This window comes from Pholcus phalangioides, unplaced genomic scaffold, assembly GCF_987345545.1.
Source record: "Pholcus phalangioides strain wild (caught in Gottingen) unplaced genomic scaffold, Ppha-v1.0 ptg000015l_1, whole genome shotgun sequence".
NCBI lineage: Eukaryota > Metazoa > Arthropoda > Arachnida > Araneae > Pholcidae > Pholcus > Pholcus phalangioides.
Window position 1 is genome coordinate 67,775,564 of NW_028301608.1, and position 13,235 is coordinate 67,788,798.

Consider the following 13,235-nt stretch of genomic DNA (forward strand, 5'->3'; position numbering starts at 1 on the left):
ACCACGTGATATCGTGACGTCAGAGACATCATGGATGCCCTCACGGAGATGGTATTTTTACAGGTGCTCGGTGGTGTAAAGGGCATCATCGGTCGAATGATCGTCGCAGATGGCGAGAGAACGAGTTTTTACGATTTCATAGAACTTTAAACGCTAATTTATTGCTATTAATCATCCGAAAAATGCCCGGTTATGAACGACGAACTTTGCTGCGCTAGGAATCATCTCAGTGTTCGACCTTGCAATCTCTATTACCTGACTAACAGGGAAACCTTTCTTTTCGTGTATCTTACCGGTCGGAAAAGACGTTCCTTCGTTTTTATTCGGGACGTTTCATCATAAGACTGTGTATGTGCGTACACTTTTAAGTTTTAGGCTGGTGTCCGGCTTAAAATGAAAGTGAATAATTGTACCACGCCGAACTATCATGGGTACAGCGTCAAGTTCTCCCCGACGTTACCGGAGCTACTAGCATGTGCAGCCTCCGAGAACTACGGCATTGCAGGTTATGTTCAACTTCGTTATAATTTGTAGAAGCACGTGTTGTTTAATGTTTAGGAAACATTTGATTCTTGTATAATTTTGTGTTCTCACCCCTGAGACATAGTAAACATGGTGAACTTCAGCTGATCGGCAGAATGAAAGGGGGTGATAGATGAGCCAAGTGAAGCGTAAAACACTGCAGCAACCTTCTCCTATCTCTGTTTTCGAGTTATGGTAGATCATGGGTGTCAAGTCTAAAAAACAAATTTGTGATGTTTCTGAAAGACGTGCAAACTAAGCACATATTTGGAAAGAGTTGAAAAAAATCCTCTATAAGGTGATACCATTTTCATCTGAATATCATGGCAAGCTACAAGAACAGAACAATTGGTGAAGTTCAATATCAAATTATCACCAAAATCTGTAATCGCAGATTCAGCAAACATCCTTCTGGCTAAAACTAGTCAAACCTACCAAAAACTTGTTCATTCCACAAGCTTTCGAAAGAGTGTACAATAAACCGTATCTTTGTTTCTAGCTCGTCGTTTGTTCACAATACATGACTGAAATTAGATGTTAGCTTAATTGGCAATTATAGATTTTGGAGACAATTCAATTTACCAATTTCTCAGCACTTTTAGCTCACCATTAAATCCAGATTCCTGATAGAAATGCTGCCACCTTATCAGATTTTTTCTGCTCTTTCCAAGTATGTGATTCGTTTGCATATAAACCACAGTTTCCCAACCTTTTTTGTCCCATCGTCCCCTTTTTCAAAATTTTTTCCCTCCCATCCCCCCCCCCCAACACAATCTAACCCATGCGATTCTATGTTATACCCATAGCTTCTATCACCCCCCTGGAACACTTCCCATCGCCCCCAAGGGGACGTTAATGCCCACGTTGGGAATCACTGATGTAGACCTTTCAAAAACGTCAGAAATTTATGGTTTTCAGACCTGATGCATTTCCTTTCTATCAACCATGACTCGGAAACAGTTGGAAATAAGACAGAGTTGCTAAGAGGTTTTATGCTTCACGTGAGCTCGTCTATCACCCCCTTTTGGTTTGGCAGATGAGGTGAAATTCACCCTGTAAGTCTATATGCTATCTAATTATCTAACTTGGTTATAACAATATTTAACCAGTTGCAAAATAGTGTTATAACATGCAGTTATTCAAAACCCATATTATATGAAATAGTATGTTGAATTTTAATGATACTCGTTAGAAGGGCATCATGATAGTAGATATTATTGTGCATACATGCGTCATAATTTTGACTATAGGCATACCCACTGAGATGAGACTATTTGTCATCTGTGAAAAACATGTGATCTAATATCTATAATATACATGTACACATAAGTATAAACCCCCAAAGCAGAATAGGCCGAAATTTGGGACGTACATTGCTGGACAATCAGTGCCACTACTACTAAACCACACATGCACCTCGTCCATATTCCTTCGCAAAACCTCTAGTGAATTGGCACATGTTGGAACGTGCATGTACATGTAGTGAAACCTGACATGAAGTTTGTTTCTGTGCAATGCTTGTTATGTGTAGTGCTGCCATCTGCCACCAGTTTTTCTAACTATGAGTGAAGTGTAATGATTGAATTAATCATCATAGGCCTGGTGCTCTCTGTGGCGATACTTTTTAATGGGGAGATCGGTTCGCACTTGTGCCTTGAAGTTGGGAACCATAGGAAAACAACTTCAGCCGACCACCACTGTGGTGATGGTGGGGATTGAACCCGGATCCTCACGATGTGAGTCTGTCACTATGACCACTCAACCACCACAGTAGCAATCAGTGCCACTGCAGAATAACAGTCTGGAAAAATTGTAAGAAAAGTATAGAAAACACTATAATGATTTTTACTGCAGAACATTTCTACTTAGCCGAGGGCTCGTTGCTGAACAATGCAAAACATTCCTCTTTGGGGGTGTAAACTTGTATTAATCCCTTAACTGTGGCATTGTGAGAATTCTGTGTGTAACTGCATCGTGGTGCCATTTCTGCCCCCCCCCCCCCCATCGTGCATTTAACAAATCAACAAAAAGAGTTTTCATAGAGCAATGAGTGTGATATATGTGCCTGTAACTTCAGAACCAGTTGGCCAATCATGCTTGAGGGAGACGCTGGCATGAGGCGTCTTTGGCTCTGTAGCAAAACAGTCGTATTGTTTTTCCTATTGGTGAGTGAATAGATTATCACTGGGTGACTCGCGTTGTAGTAGGGCAAGAAAAAAACTATTACTGGGAAGACTGTGGTTATATAAGCGTGACTATATACATGCTCATACAAGGTTATTAATCTTATTCAGTGATTTTCTTTACAAAAAATACTTGCAAATGAAGATTGATTATTAATTTATTTCCCAATTCCTATACACCTATTTAATTTAATTTTTTTCAGTTTGCCCAATTCCTTGTCACAGGCCATCAGGACTGGACAAATTTCTAAAAATTTATGTGTCTATGTTGAGTATGCAAATAATACATGCCTTAATCGATATTCTCTATATTAGCATGTGGTTAGAAAAAAAAAAGCCCTGTCACACACACACATACAATATCACATGCTTTGGGTAAGATTTGTCTAGTTCTGGAGTGTTCATCCTTGTTTTTTACCTGGCACAGTGCAAAGTTTCTGAAACCACATGGTCTGAAGCTTACCCTTAAGATATTAATTGAAAATTGTTTTTAATGTATTTTCTTCCTTTATGTTGGTTGTAGGCAAAGGCTCCTTGTTCATTATAACACAATCAAGAGGAGAAGGTTATTTTCCTACACTGAGGTACGATTGGCATGATGGTCTATATAATGTGTGTTGGAGTAGTCATGATCCTAATTTAATTGCTACAAGCAGTGGAGATGGTGCTTTGCAGATATGGAATACATTTGACAACACTGTAAGAACTGCTTATATTTATTCTCGAAATAATAAGTGAAACCTTGTTGCAATGATAATCAATTTTATGATAAATTCCTCTGCTATGGTTTTTTCAGACCTTGCTTGGAATTGCCTATAGTCTAATGTTAAACTTTCAATAAATATCCTCCACTACAGTGAATCCTTATATAGCAATATTTTCTTAGGATGTTTTGAAACCACTTCCGTAATTTGTGGGAGCATGTATAATCTGGAATCTTGCCCACTGTCTGTTCAAACACATTAGAGTCTTCATTGACAATACTTGGACAGATATTTTTACAGCACAAAAGCGAAAATGGGGGTAAAAGCTTTAGCAAAATGCTACAATACTAATGATTTATGGTTTGATGTCTTCTCGTTTTGTACCTCCTGTAGGCATTTTTGCGAAAGTGGCTACTACTTTCGCATTCTAAGATTTTCTTTCACATTTTTTGCAAAATGCGACCATAGCTTAAACCCTGGCACACACTGGAATATACTTCACACTTGTGGAATCATGAATGTCATTTATGTTGATATTCAATTTATTCATCCAATTTCGACCAAGGATAGGTTCTCTCTTCAAATTGGCAGGATATAATTCATCTTCACTGGATTTAACATTGTGGCATACAGTCACTTTGACGTATCTTATGGGTTTGAAAATTTCAGCTGTATAATTTCGGAAAAAGATATTTGCTTTTACTATTTGAAGATTTAGGTTCAAGTGTCTGTACTCACTTATGTTCACGATGCTCACACGACTACCAGAGGCACATTCAAAATGGCAATTTTTCCCATTAAATTGAATGACTGGATATATTATATCATCTTTTCAGCAGTGTTGATGCATATATCAACAATTTGGCTTACTTGAAAATGATCTGGATTTTTCACATATTGAACACTTTTTCCTTCAGATACACCCTTATTTTTCTGTTTCAGGAGCTCTGTAATGCATACTCTACGGATATGACCTTTTCTGAAGCACATCTGGCATGAGAGCTTGTGTTTCACTCGACAGTTTTGAGTCTGGTGGTTGTTTTTCCCGCAGTAGAGACACATTTTCCAACCCGATGTCTCCCAAGTTGATGTTTTGCTTCTGACTTGCTGATCTGTCACGTCAATGTGGAGTCGATTTCCGTCCATTGTTACCTCCACTGTTATTGCATTGTGTAATTTTATTCACACCGGAATTGTAATTATTCTTGTAGAGCTCTTTATTTTCAAAGCTTCAATCGCTATTGCAGTTTCAAGTGTTTTGTCGAACGTCAGTTCAGCTTGTAGGATCCTTTTGCGGATTTCGTCATCCTGTAATCCTATGAATTGAGCATGAAGCATAAGGTTCATGACAGATTTTGAGCACTCAACACTTTCACAACTAGATTTGAATTTGGCGGTTTTCAAAAGTTCTTTTAATGTAGCGATATAAATCAGCTCACCCGGGAGTTTTGTTTGGCAAAGAAACTTGTGTTGCTACATCAGGATGTTCACCCTTTTGCAGAGATGATCTTTCAGAATTTTTAGCAGGTTGTCATACGTCTTCGATGAAGGGAGGTCCAGTGGAATGAGACTGAAAGGCAGATGGATAATACTTGGATCTGAAACAGTTGATTAACACGGTCTTCTTCGCTTCGGCGACACTTTCACAACTAGAACTGCTGTTGAAGCTGTGAGTTCTTTTAGCTGGACGTAGTTTTTGAGCCTTTGTATATATTCTCAAAACTTTTGTTAGCTAGATTTCGCCATAGCATTCAAACCGTGCCGTTATAGTGCCGGACTCGTGATGCGAGGATCCGGGTTCGAACCCCACAGTGGTGGTCGGCTGAAGTTGGTTTTCTGTGGTTCCCAACTTCAAGGCGCAAATGCGAGCCGATCTCCCCGTTAAAAAGTCTCGCCACAGAGAGCAACAGTCCTACAACGGTAAATCATTCAACCATAACACTTCACTCATAGTTAGTAAAACTGGGGGCAGATGACAGCACTACACATAACAAGCATTACACAGAAACAAACTTTACGTCAGGTTGCACTGCACGCACATTCCCGCACGTACCGATTCGTTGGGGGGTTCCGCGGGGGGGGGGGGGGGTTGCATGTGTGGTGTAGCAGTAGTAGGTATTGGTTCGGGGATCAGCCACCTCGTTGGGCAATTTGCCTGTTGTGGCGTTGTATTTGTATTTGTAAACGAAATTGATTGTGACTGGAGAAGCGTTTTCATGTTGACACTGGTCGAGGGTGCTGTAGTAGTTTTATTTAGCTTCGAGAAAAATTTTTTAGAACAGTTACTAGATCGTCGATGTCTGCCATTTTTGATTTTTTTTTTTCACTCACTGCCAACTTTATTGTATTTGATGAGAAAGCCGATCTTATGATTAATTAATGAACTAAGCTGTAATTTTTAACTATTTTATTACGGACAACATTTAAACAGACCCGTTTCCGTCATGTTATTGGCTCTCCGTTGCTACCTTCACATAACAATAACTGCATATTTGCTGGTGTTGCCAGATATATAACAGTAAAGCGTCTGAGTGGCGTGGTAGTAAGATACTCATCTACCACCATGAAGATTGCTGTCACGGTCCCGGGTTCAAACCCAAGGGAGGATATAGATAAGATATTTTCCCTAACGAACTTAAGGCGACCACCAATAGACAGTGCCTTCGTTTCCAATCCATCTCATTAATTTGCAGTAAATTGTAATATAGTGATGTGGCTGGAGGTGGTGTTTGGTGAAGTAGATACATAACAGTGTTCTGAGTGTGTTTAGCCATAACATATTTATATTAAAATTATGCATGGTTTGTGTTATGCTGGTGTTGTCATCTAACTTCTATATTTTGAAGTGAAAATGGCAGATGCCTGAATATTCATGTTATGTTAGCTAAGTACTGTGTTGAAAGTCTGCATGCTCTCTGAGGGGAAACTTTTTCATATGGGAGGCTGGGGCTCACATTTGCACCTAGAAGTTCAAAAACTGCAGAAAACTTGAATAAAAGTCAGTTGTGATTCTTGCAAAGATGTATGACTTCTGTCACAACTAGCTTTCTATTGAAAAAGGAATTGCACAAAATGCTTTTGGAACATTATCAAAACTGATCAGAAGAGTACAATTGCAGTGAAAGATGACACTACACCATATTAGTTTTTGAATAAAAGCAAAATGTTCTCAAACATTTATGTCTGTAGAATTTTTTAAAAAATATAGAGTTTTTCTTTTTTCAGACTTATCTAATTCACATGTAACATAGTAGAAAGTTATTGTGTCATATTTTTCTTATAGATTTGGTATTTTTAACCGTGATTAGCTGTTGACAAATACTGCAATAATGTTGTCTTTAAATATGCAAAAAAGTAATGTTTTTTTTTTTCTTTAGCTTCCACCTACAGTTCTTAGAGGACATGAAAGAGAGGTAAATTTTTATTAATATAATTCCAATTCTTAGAGATGTAAAATTCTCGAGAATAATCTTTAGGCGAATATTCAAGAATATTTTCTGGAGGACTACTGTTATAAATAACTTGAGAATATTCTTATAAATTCTTGATGAGAATATTCTTTTATTTATAATATAGTTGTATATAATGTTGAGAATATTCTCTGGAAGGACCATTTTTATAAATTATTGGGGAGTATTCTCTTATCAAAAAATAAAAATTACTCTGAAGTTATTAATAATAGTCCTTCCAGAGAATATTCTCTGCGATGAGAATATTCTTCACTTATTTATAATAGTCCTTCCAGAGAGTATTCGGGAATATTTGTAATAACATGTATTATAATAAATTAACTCTATAAATAACTTGAGAATAATAGGTCTATTCTTATTATTTTTGATAAGAATATTACTGTGTGCTCTAGTAATTCATAATAGTAGTCCTTTGAGAATATTCTTTGCTCCGGTCTCTCCTTGACGGGGATATTGAAGTTTGAAAGCAAGAAAATTAAACCAACATGGCTGAGTTGCACAACTTTTAAAAAAATATGAGTGATACAGAATTTAAATGTGTGTGCATTGAAAAAAAACAACGGTTCTGTATCTTCTTAGAATGAAGGTGATTGTATAAGAATAGCTTACAAATAAACGCCACAACAGGCAAAATGCCCAACGAGGTGGCTGAGAAAAAGATGCTCATAAAAATATGGATGTCATATATTTAAAAATACAGCAACCCAATTAAAAATGCAATTAACAAAAATTATAAACTTTCTTAGAAGACTTTCTTTTTTCAAAGAAGAGAAAAACTTTCTTTGTCAATCAACTTTGGTTTTACTCTTTGCTTTGTACTAATCTCTGAAAATTTAATTTTAAATAACTTTTTAAGGTTTTAATTTAAAAGTTTTCTAAAATCTTCATAACCAAAATTTTAAAACCTCTCATTCATGACTAGGGGAATATTCTGAGAATATTCTCGAACTAAAAGTTGTCACGGGGGGGGGGGTGATTATTCTTAAAATTGCTTTGTTTTAAATGCTTTAGGCAATGAAAACTGATATAATTTCATAATATAATTAAAATTGGTAAAAAAAAAAATGCATTATTTAAAAGAAAAATGAATATTCTTGATTATTCTCCAATTTTTACATCCAGGAGAATATTCTCGTTCTCCTCACATATCTACCCATTCTAATTTTATAAGTTTGTATTTTCTTGGAATCTTTCTTGGTTTTACATGTTGTTGTGCATTTGCATATATATGTGAATCTTGAATACATATTCAAGAGGGAAAGAATATGGTAATTTTTAAAATTGATGTTCTTTGTTCTGTTCCTAAAAAATTGCTCGTAATTTGTATTATAGCATCTTATTCATATAATTAATGCGTGCTACGATTATATATTTTAGGTGTATGGTTTAGATTGGTCGCCAAGAAATAGCCAAGATTTCATTATATCATCTGGAGCAGATGAAACAGTAAAAATGGTGAGAATGTAATTAATTCATTAAAAATTAATGATTGTAATTTATATTTTATAGTTTAATGATTTGTTATAAATAACTGTTTTATGTGAATTAGGACTGTCCTGTATTTTATATCAATTACAGATATAGCTATACAGGGGTGGCTCTTGGGCAGTGTGGCTGCATGAGGTGTTGTTTTAAGAGTGGTAGCAAATCAGAGCAAAAAAAAGTGTCCTCCATTAAATTTGGTTGAGAGCACCAAAAATAGTTCCAACATGGGTAGAGTTTTTTTCTCAAACTGTCGCTGTATATACAGGATGGTAACTATATAGACCGCCCAATAATTACACACTTAATTCCTTGTGAAAAACTAATACGGAAAAGTGGTTTCAGTTTCTTGATTTTATGGTTCCCAACTTCTAGGCTTGAATGCTAGCCGATCCCCCAATAAAAAGACTCGCCACAGAGAGCAACATGCCTACAACAAATACAATTATTCAATCATTACACTTCACTCATAGTTAGAAAAATTAGTGGCAGATGGAAGCACTACATAGAATAAGCATTACACAGAAACAAACTTCACGTCAGGTTCACTACATATACACACACATTCCAACATATACACACACACATTCCAACATATACACACACATTCCAACATATACAGACCTTGCAGCGCTCCTATTTTTCCTACTTTTCAGAAATGTCCTCCTGTTTTCCTACTTTTTGCTGCAATCATCCTTTTTCACCACAATTCTCTCCTACTATTCCTATTTTATCCCTCCCTCCCTTTTGTTTGCAGCCAAAATCTCACTATGAAAATTCTGAGAAACCGCAAAAAAGGGAAACCTGCTTTCCCTCCATTTTTGACATATTTTATTCGCATCACAACTCACTACTAAAAAAGAAGAAAAATTTCTTGCTAAAAACTCGGTGGGAAAAGCGAATCTGTTTCGTAGATTGATTGCCATAAATAAGAAGGCAAAAAAAAGGAGGGAAAAAAACAAGCTCTATCCATCCACACACGAGATTCCACGAGAGACTATAGGTTTCTCTCCTGGGATCCCGTAATGAGCGTTCATCCCTGAAGCCGGGTTTTCCTAGGAGTAGGCTTTTTGCGTCGCGTGAACCGAACTGGATCATTTCGTGTCGTCAGAAATGTTATATAATCATGTGTTTTCCAAGCGTGGCGCATCAGCACAGGACGGCTATATAGTATTTGACCTTGACGTCAGCTATTCTATCGCATTTATGCTCCGGTTTGAAAGGAAGGGAAATAGTACAACACGAAAATAAAAAGATCGCTGAAACACGTGGCACAGACATGCCGCTTAACTCTTCCAGAAGCAGTCGGCTAATAACGCCCAATGTAAAGCGATGTCTTGAGTTGTATGCACTCTGTACGGAAACAGTCGTACTGCTTTTCTTATTGTTGAATGGACGCGTGTTGTGCTGGGTGGTTCATGTTGCATGCAGCGCAGAAAACCTGCTTCTAGGAAATCCCAGCTTTAGGTGACAGAGCCCGAGCCACGTCTGGTTTTACCGGAAGGGGGGGGGGGGAGGAAGAGGGAACTCACTTTTTTTAACTTTTAGAAAATAACTTTCGGGTATGTTAGGGGTTATTCAAGTATTACGTCAGCGTCGATGGGGGGGAATTTCCGATTTGCTGACTTTTGATGACGATGACGGGGGGGGGGGGGGGGGGTTGGATGATTCTTACTTATATCATCAACCAACCCTTAATATAAATATGAAATATTCTTAATGGCGTCTTACTCAGTGCTCGAAAAACAAATAAAACTTTTCTCTAGTTTGTGGGTACCTGAACTAACATTCTCCCTATTGAGTCCCCTACAGAGCCACTTTAGTGGTTTCTAAATACTTAGTGGATCCAAGTGATCTGGAAATATGTCGCGGGCCGCTTAAGTGCTCTGGACTTGTGCCGCGTGTCATACAAGTGATTATGCCACAAATCACTTAAATAATTTGGGAATGTGCTGTGGATAACTTGAGTGATGTAGAACCGCACTGGTGGCTGCACCAATGCTTTAAAACTGTGTCACATGTCACTCAATGGATCTCTAAATGTGCCACAGATAACTTAAATGGTCTGGAATTGTGCGACGGGTCACTTAAGCTATCTGTAAATGTGCCACTTGGTTCCTTTTTACAAAATTAGGTTTGAGAAGGACAGGCCATATCATAACCCCAGGGCCACATTTGGTCCGCACAGGTCAAATGTTTACCGCTGGTCAAGGATTACCAAGGGCTCAGAGGTAGGGTTGCAATGAATTTCTTGAGCAACTTTGAGTTCTTAGCCTTCAAATAGCATTGAAATTGACAGAAATTGATTATAATAACATATAAAAATATTTTCTTTCGAAATTTTAATTCTTTTAAAAAATATATTTTGCATTAAATAAATTTTTGATTGTCCGTGGGGGGACCACGAGCTCCCAACCAGGATTCCACCCCTCCGTACGCCTCTGATCCCACCAATATGCATTAGGAGGAAGGGGACAAAATTTTGCTTACGGGGGTCAGAGTTTTGCTGACTTTTTCTGACAAGGAGGGGGGTCAAAAATGGCTAAAAATTTGCTGACATAATACTTGAATGGCCCCTTATTTTAAAGCATACATGTGGATTTGCTCAATCCATGGCCTAAATGTGGCCCCAGTACACTTACAAATAAAGTAAGTGGCTTGCGGCACATTCATACCTGATTTAAATGACCCGCAGCATATTTCCAGAGTTAGCGAGTGACTCACAGTGAATTCTTACTTCAATTGAGTGGCCCCGAGGCAAATTTTCTAATCACTCAAGTGGCCCGCTGCACATTCCCAGATTGCTTGAATGATCCGCGGCACATTTACAGATCACACAAATAACCTGCGGTACTGTTCTTGATCACTTAATCAAGTGGCCCGCGACACATTTTTAAATCAATGAAGTGGCTTGCGGCATGTTTTCAAATCAATGAAGTGGCCCCACACTCTTCAAAAGATTGAGTTAAGTTAAAATGTGCTGGTAGTCATTCAGATGGTCTGAAAGTGTGCCGCGGGCTGCTTGAGTCATCAGGAAATGTGCCACAAGTCAGTTGAATGATCTGACAGTGTGTAGCAGGCCACTTTAGTGGTCTGGAAATGTGTCAAGAGCACCACTAAAATCGATATAAAAACAAATGTATGTCTGTTTGTCCTTTAAGCATTACTACATTCATACAAAAATTGCCACGTTTTTAAGACAAATAAATTCAATTGGTCGAATGGTCGGCGCGTTTCAGCTCTTCAATGGAGAGCCGTCATCAGGACTTCGTGGTCAGAATTCACACGAATGAATCGTGGAAGAGTGATGTTTACGTCTGGTCGTCCGAAGAGTTCGCCTTTGTATTTGCTGCGTCTGAGTGGTCTTTGGATGCGAATTGGGGAGCCATCTGTTGTAAAGTGTTGAAAGTTTTGTCACGACTGAGGTTAATAAAGCCTGTCCAAGCTGACGAAATAGGTGGTGTGTTTCTTCCATCATTAACGAGGAAATTCTGGCATGTTCTGATGAAGTATCCCTCGAGAAAATTCAACTCAGAATTGTGTGTTGCTTTTTTAAAAACAAACGCTTTATCAAAATCAAAATAATGTGAATGTTGCCCACAGTGTTGGGCAATAGCCGAATTATCCGTCCGTCCCTTCTCAACATGCTTTCGGTGTTCGAGAACTCGAATATTTAGATTTCTTCTAGTTCGGCCAATATATCCATTTTCACAATTCTTGCATGGGATGAAGTAGATACCAGATTCTTTGGAGGGTGAGATAGGATCTTTCAGATGGGAAAAGGTGAGTATATTTGTTGGCTAGAATATTGTATGGAAGTCAAATTTCTTGAAGATAGAAGAGATCATGAAACTTGAAGAAACGAATGGAAAAACAACGGTATTAGAAAACTGTTTTGAGTCAGCTGGGAGCAGGTTCGTGGTGCATGTCTGGGTCATTTTTCTGAGGACCTTGTCGATGATAAAAGGTGAAAAACCCCGATTAGAAGCGATGTCACGAAGGATATTGAGTTCATTCTGGAGGGAGGCTGAATCACTGCAAAGTTTTAGTGCTCGATGAACAAAAGAAGAAAATGCCGAAAGTTTCTGATTGGGAGGATGAAAGGATTTTGCATGAGGTGGCATGGAGATAGCGAATGGCTTACGGTACACAGATGTATGAAATTCAGTGTCTGTCTTTTTAATGAGCACGTCGAGAAAAGGTAGCATATTTTTTTCCATTTCATAGGTGAATTCAATATGTGGGTCAATAGAATTCATAAAATTGAATAACTCAGTGACATTAACATCATTTTTTTTTCTTTCTGATAATTACTACATTCATCCGATCACCATGAAACTTTGGAAAGTTGTTGGGTACACTCTCGTAAAGGTTTTTGGCATAGTGTTTTTAAAAAAAAAAATTTTTTTTCCCCTTTCCTTGAATTTCCTTTCTTCTGAGATTGCAGCAACGCACGACAGGTAAGCTAGTAATCTATAAAAAATGCATTTTGCCACTTTAAGTGTTAATGTATCGCAGCCCATCTGCCACTCAAATGATCAAATGTGCCTCCAGCCACTTAAAGTAATCTGCAACTGAACTACGTGCCACTTAAGTAAACTGGGGGTTTGCCGCTGGTCGCTCAAGTGATCTAGAAATGTGCATGAGGTCACTTAGGTGATCTGTATATATGCTGTTGGCAGCTTATATCTATAAATGTGCCGCAAGCCACTGAAGTAATCTGGAAATGTGTTCCATTTAAATGATTTGATGATCGTTTGTGGGCCACTTGTGTGGTTTTGTTATTTGTCCTGGACCACATGAGATAACTCTGAGGGCCACAGGTCAGCATGTGTGTTTAAAGAAAATGTGTCTCTTTGGAAAAAAACCAGACA

The 13,235-nt window shown here is 38.0% G+C and overlaps 1 protein-coding gene across 1 annotated transcript in view; it reads left to right on the forward strand.

The window, feature by feature from the left end:
• The first annotated feature begins 21 nt into the window (after positions 1–21).
• Positions 22–13,235, forward strand: part of Pex7 (peroxisomal biogenesis factor 7) — a 32,297-nt gene continuing 19,083 nt past the window's right edge. The window contains exons 1-4 of the mRNA XM_089244186.1: positions 22–505; positions 3,229–3,404; positions 6,787–6,822; positions 8,257–8,334. Of these exons, the coding sequence (XP_089100312.1) occupies positions 394–505; positions 3,229–3,404; positions 6,787–6,822; positions 8,257–8,334 (402 nt within the window). The 5' untranslated portion in view covers positions 22–393. The remainder of the gene's footprint in view (positions 506–3,228; positions 3,405–6,786; positions 6,823–8,256; positions 8,335–13,235) is intronic.